General features: G+C 48.0%; 1 protein-coding gene across 1 annotated transcript in view; it reads left to right on the forward strand.

Moving 5' to 3' along the window:
• FAM168A (family with sequence similarity 168 member A) overlaps window positions 1–8,583 on the forward strand; it is a 116,865-nt gene that overhangs the window by 103,382 nt on the left and 4,900 nt on the right. Inside the window, exons 6-9 of the mRNA XM_033052592.2 lie at window positions 3,405–3,530; window positions 5,654–5,796; window positions 6,593–6,767; window positions 8,000–8,129. Of these exons, the coding sequence (XP_032908483.1) occupies window positions 3,405–3,530; window positions 5,654–5,796; window positions 6,593–6,767; window positions 8,000–8,112 (557 nt within the window). The 3' untranslated portion in view covers window positions 8,113–8,129. The remainder of the gene's footprint in view (window positions 1–3,404; window positions 3,531–5,653; window positions 5,797–6,592; window positions 6,768–7,999; window positions 8,130–8,583) is intronic.

An 8,583-nucleotide genomic window follows, 5' to 3' on the forward strand; every position in this document is an offset into this window, starting at 1 on the left:
ACCCCAAATCACTGCAGGCTAGGGATTTCTGGGGGAGTCTCTATTGCTTCTTGTGCATCTTAGTCATCATTTCATAATTTCCATCTTGAAAATCTCCTGGTGTCCAGAGAGCTGACAGGTGCTTTTGCATGGAGAGTAAAAATTTTCCAGTGGGTAACACAGCTAAGCACTGAACTAGTGAGGAAACTATGAAGATGAAAACTCAGAAATTAAAATTGGAATGAACATGATGAAACTTTTATGGAGTTTCCCATAAATTCTGAGGCCAAGCTGGAAAGATCTGGTTTAGGTAAAGGTGTCCCTGCCCAAGGCACAGGGTTGGAACTGGATTGTCTTTAAGGTCCTTTCCAACCCATACCATTCTGTTCTTCTGTTACAAACAATTTTTACAGCTCTTGAAATCAATACAATTTACTATCACAGCAGGATATTAAACCATGTTAACCACTCTGGGAAGCAGGAGCAGACCCTGCTGCTCAGGACCTCCCAGCACCACACCCAGTGGTCCCTTCTCAATGGAAAGCAGACTTCCAGGAGGTAAAAAATAAAATATTTTGAGAGCTAACTGAGGGAAAAGAAGTGCCATAAAATCTCCCAGCAGTGGGGACATGTGACAGAGTGACAGCATCCTCAACTGTGTTAAATGGGATTGGGCTGAGCTAATTCTGTGGTTCAGTGGCTGAGTTAAAACCTTCATCAGTACAGGGAGTGTTACCTCAAATTGAAGGAGCTGCTGTCACACAGGAGGCTGGAAAAAACCTGGAGAGGAATGTGCTCCTGGTGTCCTTCAGACACACTGGGAATCAGCTTGGGGGTTAAAATCTTGGACTTCTGAAACAGCAGACTCATTCTGAATATGTTTTTAAGGGATTTTAGACATTGAGTCTAAAAAAGAAAGAGATGCTGCATGTTCCCAGTAGAATTACTGCTCCTGAACATCCCACCCATGGACAAGGTCCTGTTCCAAAGCTCCCAGGCTGGGAGCTACATCCTGCTCACTCTCAGATGTCTCTTGCCTCAGACCTCATGAATTTTGCTGGATTCCATGCAAAGTCAACCCCTGAGCAAAGATAATTCCAGTTTTGAAATCCCACCCTCTTTTGTCCTTGCTGTTCTCCAAACACTCCCTGATGCTTCACTGCAAGTCAGCCATGCTCATGCTCTTCTCTTCACCTTGTGGTTCCCACAATCCTGGGATCCACATGGGAAATTAAATGGTGTTGTGACCTAACTTTGTAACAGCATCTGAAGGAAACAGGGAGAGGAACTTGGAGAAGTCTGGAGTCCCTTTGGTGCAGTCCTCCAGTGAGGAAAGGGAAATGGCAACTGGAGCCAGTCTTGATTTCTCCCTCTCCCAGTGCCAGGTTTCTAGTGGATATTTGCTAATGTTTGAGCCCAAAAGGTATTAAATTATTCCCCAGATTATTCCAAGGAGCCCTACAAGCAAGGGCATGATGATGCTTGTTGATCCCTCCCAGCTCAGGATGTTCTGTGATTCTGTCAATTCCGTTCCATTCCACTTCTAGTTCCTGCCTTGTGTGATTTTTCTGCTGCATTTTCCCACAGTTTTTAGAGGGAGAGACACAAGGCAAAACACCAGTATTGCACACTCAGGTTTTTTAGGACACTGTTCTTAAAGAATCCCTTTTAAGTATGCACAAATGAGCATCTAAAATCACTCTGCTGCAGAGACACAATTAAAAAAAAATAAAATTATGTATGTCTTCATTAAGCCTGTGCATGTTCCCTCGCAGGCATTCTGTCTTCCTCGTGGTTGTTTTGTTTTAACTTCCTTCATTAAAGCCTCCCTTTTTATTTTCCTGAAAGTAGGACACACACTCTGCTCGTGGAGGCTGGCTGAGGCTGGAGCTGTGTTGATTAATAATGCAGGGCAGAGGTAATGGCTTTGCAGCAGTGCCCTCACAGAGCAGAACTGAGATCAGAAATTGGGGATCTGTGTGGGAATGTCATGGCACAGGACGAAGACCCTGATCCCCCATTCCTGCTTCTGGATCCTGCCTGGAGGAAAAGCTCCTTGGAGCATCAGCAGTGCTCTGAGCCACCCTCTAGAGGCATCCCCGACCCTTTGGGGACACCAGGGAGTCCCCTCAGGGGTGTTTTGGGGTCTGGAGAGGTGAATATCCTGCAGTGCCTCACTGGGGAATTAAGCTTATTGCAAACTTCATTCAGGGCTGGAGGCTGCATCCATCACAAATTAGGTTGTCAGAGGGAAGCAAGATATCCTACAATGGTTTGAAAGGGTTCATATTTTTGTCTTTTCCACTTAAAATATGTCCTGAACATTCCCACCTTGTCTAAAGATCCTGTCAGGAAAACAGAGCAGATCCAGTGCTGCAGAGACCCACAGCTCACATTGTTTGCTCAGTTCCCACTGGTTGATTTGCCAGGGATTAAACTGATAATTAATAAAAACTTTTTATTTTATTTATATTTGGGTGAGGGGATAAACCAAAATCCATAAGGCTCTGGCTGGAGGTAACCCTTAAATTATATTAGATAGCCATGGCTGGATTGTGATCCCTGTGGATTATTGCAAAGGACCAGGAGGCATGGATGTTCCTGGAAGCCTCCTTGATCCACCTTTTGTGTAGTTTTAAGTGATGGATTCTCCGAGGATCTGTGATTTAATAAAGAACACACAGAGCTATGGCAGTCCCAGCCATCTCCAACCCAAATTGCCTTGATTTTGTGGCAGGTTTAATGTGGAGAGGGAAAAGCACAGAGGAAGGATTCGTGTAACATTGGAATGAATTGTCTCATCAGTCTCAGAGATTAAAACCTCTGTGAAATCCAGAGGCAAAAATGAATCTGATTCTGAATAAAAGCACAAGTGAAGGAATGTTTCTGTCGCAGCACTGGGAGTTGCTCTCTGGTGTGATGTTCCTGAGTGCAGCCTACCATGGAAAATAAAGCAAGGCAGCCTGGAAATCCTTAATAACTCCCAGACCTTTGGGAGAGGGCAGAGACTTGGAGCAGAAAATGATCAGTGACTGAGTGGAGGAGAAATGGGGCCTGAATCTCTGCCTTCCCACAAAGCTCCTGGTTTTCTGTTGGAGGAGGAGGAGGGAGGAGCAGGTTTCAATTCCTCCTGAACCTCCCCAGTCCCTCATTCCCCACCTCCAGCCCTGTGACACCCCAGATTTGCAGCTGTGCCTTAAGAGAGGGTTAATCCAGACTCTGAGCAGATGTGGAGGGTGTGAAAGATCTTTTCTCAGCCTTGGGACTCCAGGAAGATTTCCAAACACTGACCAAGGTGTGATGTCCCTTCCATGGGGGTAGGAACTTCTGGGGAAGAGATTAGCAAGGTGATTCCAATGTGGCATGAGAGTGGGGAGTTGTCTCTCAGTGCTCTGTGTGACAGCTGTTCTCTGTCTCCACTCCAGCCACACTTCTGATGAAGCAGGCCTGGCCCCAGACCTCCTCGTCCTGTGCCACCGAGGGCACCTTCCACCTCCCGGTGGACACCGGCACGGAGAACAGAACCTACCAGGCTTCTTCTGCAGCATTCAGTAAATAAACCTCTCCTTCTGGGCTTTGACTGGGGTGGTTTGTGCTTGTTTGCCTCCCCTGCTGGGGGTTGATTTGTGGACAGGGTTATTTGGGATCACACAATTGAAGACTGGTTTGGCTTGGGAGGGACTTAAAGAGCATCTTGTTCCAACTCCCATGGGGGCTTTGCACTAGACCAGGGTGCTCCAAGCCCCATCCAACCTGGCTTTGATGGATTAAAACCATGAAGGATCATGAGAAGGAGAGCACTGACTCTCCTGCTGCTCCTGCAGGAGAAGGTAAAACCTCTCTCTTAGCTGAGTGTTTGATTCCTGGGAGCAGCTGTTTATCTCCAAAGGGACATTATTCCCCATTCCCTTAAAATTGAAAGAATTCCAAAATAAAGCCTGATTTTCAAGGAACATGGTTGAAACTCCCACCTTGTGACCCAGGCTGGCTGAGCAGGAGCAGGGGGAGGAGATGCTGTTTATGATTGCAGTCAAACAGGCTTTTCCAGTGCAGCCTTGTCATCTCATCCCTGAAGAGGATAAGTAGTGCCTCCAGGAGGGCTGATAAGCTCCCTGATAAACCCTGGGATGCTTTCCCTGGTATGTGGAGTGTCCTCTGGCCCCTGCCTTACTGTTCCCTGCTAAATCTGGGGCATGAGTGGCATGGGGTCAGAGTGTTCCTCACCTTCCAGCTACTCCAGACTCCTTTCTCCTATTAAATCAATTACACAGCAAGGTGAGAGGAAGTAATATGATTTTATTATTTTTTTGGATGAAGAGAGTTATTAAAAATAAATTTTTAAAAGTCCTTTGGGAGACTTTCTCCTGGAAAAGGGATGTCCCTACCATTCCTTGGGGTAGGGGCTGAATACCAGGCACAGTCCAGCCCTTGGAGCAGCTCTGTGCCCTCCTCTGGACTGGCTCCAGCAGCTCCACGTCCTTCTGCTGCTGGCCCCGGGGCTGGGGCAGCTCTGCAGGTGGGGTCTCACCTGAGGGAGGCAGAGGATGTGGACATCAGTCAGTTCCTTGCCCAGCTGAGGAATCCTGCTTGTCGTGAATCCTGGAAACAAGCGGCGATGGCAACACAAAATTCCCCACTGAGCTCTTTTCCCCCCCAAGCAGCCTTTTATAGAAAAACATTTCTGTGCAATCCAGGGCTCTTGTGAGCTGCAGGATCAATAAGGCTGAGATTTCTCGAGTGACATGAGGGATTTAATCAGCAATTTTAATAGAAGCTGGAGCTTAAAGGCTTGCTGCTGCTGAACCACAAAGCGGCAGCAGCACGGGCCACACCAGCCTAATCCTAATAAGGTGTTAGTCATAATTAGGTTTTAAAATTATCTGCCAGACAGAGAGGAGCCTCCATCATCTTGTGTCATTAAACCTTGATTTCACATTGTTTTACCTGCAGGTTGTTCTGTTTTTTCCCCAGTTTATAAACACAGCAGATTACATCTGCCTGGGTTATTATCTTTAATACCTTTTTAATATAGGAGATAAATTGTCCGTGATTCATCAATCAGGAAACAACTGCAAGTCTTGGTATTGAAAGTGGTGAAACCACACAGCTTTGAGCAGGTCCACAGCTCTAGACACCCCTCAGAAATGAAGTGGGATGCTGAGAACTGGCAGCCTCTGAGGTCTTTGTTTGAAAAAAGGAGTTTGGAATAGAGAAAAAAAATCCATTAGGTGGAGAAACAGGAGGCTGGTTGGTCTGTGGGTGACGTTGGGTTCCTGGAGGAGTCCTGATGGAGGAGGCAGCACTTCTGCACTGATCAATATTTCAGACCTTTTCCACTCCTCATTCAAAGACGGTTGCTCTCCTGCTAATGTGAGTGAGGAAAAGAGTCACAGCTATTCCCCTTGTTAATTAACACCTATTTTTCCAATCTGCGGTGATCAGGAGGGGGTGAGATGCTGTTTGGGAGTTCCTAAAAGCTCCTAAAAGTGTGTTCTTTGCGCTGTATCAGTGCTTGGAGGATGATGTGGGATATGAGGCTTGAAATCCCACACTTCAGGGAGCCCACCCTTGGTGATTGGTGCCCATTTGCTCACGGGGTGGTTTCTGCCAGCCCTCCTGGCAGCCCTGAGCAGCCATTCCAGGCCCTGACTGGGACCCCTCTTGTCTCTGGCAGGGTACACTGCGGGGACTCCCTACAAGGTGCCGCCGACCCAGAGTAACAACGCCCCTCCTCCCTACTCGCCGTCTCCGAACCCCTACCAAACCGCGATGTACCCCATCAGAAGTGCCTACCCACAGCAGAACCTGTACACCCAGGTAGGATGGAGCTGCCAGTGTCCCCCTGATATCCCTTCCCACTGAAAACCCTGAGCTTCTCAGAGCAATGTGGCCCTACAACTTCCCTGGCTTTTCTTCTCCTCTTTTATCTTGAATAACCAACTTTCCCAGCAGTGATGGAATAGTTCCCCTGCACCTCCTTCTCCCCTTAATCCAGACCTTCACATGTTCCCTAATGCCTTTCATTAATGCATAGTAAAATCTCCCTTTTGCTCATTCAAATCCTTGTTTTCTTTCCTCCTATGCCTGGTTTGCAGGTGCTGACAGTGTTGCTGCCTGTCCTGGGGACAGCAGTTCTCTCCCTCATTTCAGGCCCTTCATTACTTTGCATGTGAAGCTTTTTCTGTTGCCTCCTTTTATTTCCATGCATCCTTCTCCCCTTGTTTAAAACCCTGTGATTCTTGGCAGCCTGGATTTTGGAGCCCTGTTGGAAACTCCAGAAGATGACACAATTCCTGGACCCAAGCACCTTGGCATCATCCAAGAGCCTTGTTCTTTTTGCAATCCATTGTTCCTTTTCTACACCAGCAGTTGTTTGTGTCCTGTTTCATCCCATCACAAGGAGGCAGCATGGTTTGTTCTGGGTGGATTGACTCTGTTAATTCCCTCCTCATCCATTCCACATATCCACAGGTTCAGCTCTCCAGGCACAGAAGCTCACCCATGGGAACCACCAGCCCCCACAGCCCTTTGGCAGCGCTTGAATTTCACAATCCTCAGGTTGCAAAAGAACCTGGAATGATGGTAGGATTTTTTTTTTCCCCTTTTCCAACAGGGAGCTTATTACACCCAGCCCGTGTACGCTGCCCAGCCCCACGTCATCCACCACACCACGGTGGTGCAGCCCAACAGCATCCCCTCGGCCATCTACCCGGCCCCGGTGGCCGCGCCCCGCACCAACGGCGTGGCCATGGGCATGGTCGCTGGCACCACCATGGCCATGTCAGCAGGTAAGCAGGGACCTTTCCCCATGCTCTGACAAAATCCCCTCCCCTCTGCACAAAATATTCCCAAGTGCTGCCGTGCGGGGTGGTCACAGCTCACCCACCGGTTCTGCTTGCTGCTTGCTGCTCCTTTGCAGGCAAAAATGCAGCAATCTGCCCCAAATCCTGATCTGACTCAGCAGAGGAGACCTCTGGTTTGGCTCACTCCTGCATCTTTAGATATATTATTCTGCATCCTCAAATTGTTCTTCCTTCTGTCTGTCCTATAAGTGAAGGAATAACCGGGTTGGTCCATCCTCAAGTCATTGCATTTCTCTCAAGCTCTTTTTTTTTGTTTGACAAAATGAATGCTAACCTTGTTTTATCTATCCCTGTTCCTCTGCATTTTATGTGCTGATTCTAACTGCAATTAATTGTTAGTACATTAATTGACAGTACATTAAAATAGGGGCTGGTTTTATTTTTTTCAAAGCCTGCATTTTTCTCCTTAACAATTCTTAGGATTGCATATTGAATTATGCCACAAAATGCATCATTCATCCTTTTGCATCTGCATGAGCTGTGAAATAGAAGTCTGTAATGGGGGACAATCCCTTTTCCAAGCAGAGATATTGCAGCCTGGATGTGACAAGAACCACTCTGAGAGATTTACTGTTGCTTATACTGAGAAGTGGATAAATGTAATTAAGGCACGTGGGATGTGTTAGAATTTCATTAATAACATTTGTAGAGAGATACCCAGAAAGTGAGAATTTAGTTTGAGCACCCAGTTGCTCCCAGAACAGAGTAGTCCAGGGCTGTGTTCTCCCTTCCCATGAAGGCACTGTGCAAATTCTGACCTAAAATCCCTCTGTTGACTGGCTGCAGACTGAAAAAAAGCTCAATTTTCCCTGGAGATCTGTTGGGGTTTTTCCCTCATCTCGTCTTGTATCCCTCATCCCTTCCAGTTTGTTTCACATCTCTGCAGTGCTGTCAGCAGGTTGTGGCCAGCTCTACTGCTGCTCTTTAGGGACAAGGAACACTGGAACAAAACAAGGAAAACCCTTAAGGTTAAGGGCCAGAGGCAGCATGGAAAATCTGCTGGAGCTTCAGGTGTTTTTATTCTGTTTGTGGTGCTGGCTGATCCAAGTCACGTGGGTCCAACACCTTCGAATCAGGTGTGGCAGGCAGAAGAATTATCTGGGAAAAGGGAAAAGGCCAAAGGAGGCAGTGATGCTGTTGTGTCCGTGTCCCTGCAGGAACCTTGTTGACCACCCCCCAACACACCGCCATCGGAGCACATCCAGTGTCCGTGCCAACGTACAGGGCTCAAGGAACCCCCACCTACAGCTACGTACCTCCACACTGGTAAACCACTGGCCAATCCATGTGAGTGCTGCCTGCTGCTCTCAGTGAGCCTCCAAACCCCATCCAGCCTGCCCTTGCACACTTCCAGGGATGGGGCTTCTCTGTGCCAGGGCATCCCCATCCTCACAGGGAGGAATTGCTTCCCAAAATCCCATCCAGCCCTGCCCTTTGGCAGTTCAAAACCACTGGCCCAGCCTGTCACTACATTCCCTGACTGAGTCCCTCCCCATCTTCATGTCACTGGAATATTTCTGTTCCCCTGCTGGGAGATCAGGCTGTTCATTAGCACCGGGGTTGCGTGCGACCGCCTGCGTGTTGCTGTCATGCTCAGGATCCCAGCAATCCCAGCTGCTTGTTCCTGCAGCCCCGGGCCCATCATGCCCAATTACCAGGACAGGCAGTTGATGGGAACACGATGCTGCGTGCACACAGATCCCATCCAGCCCCGGGGTTATCTAAAATCTCTCTGTGCCAC

This window comes from Catharus ustulatus, chromosome 2 (assembly GCF_009819885.2).
Source record: "Catharus ustulatus isolate bCatUst1 chromosome 2, bCatUst1.pri.v2, whole genome shotgun sequence".
NCBI classification, from domain to species: Eukaryota; Metazoa; Chordata; class Aves; order Passeriformes; family Turdidae; genus Catharus; species Catharus ustulatus.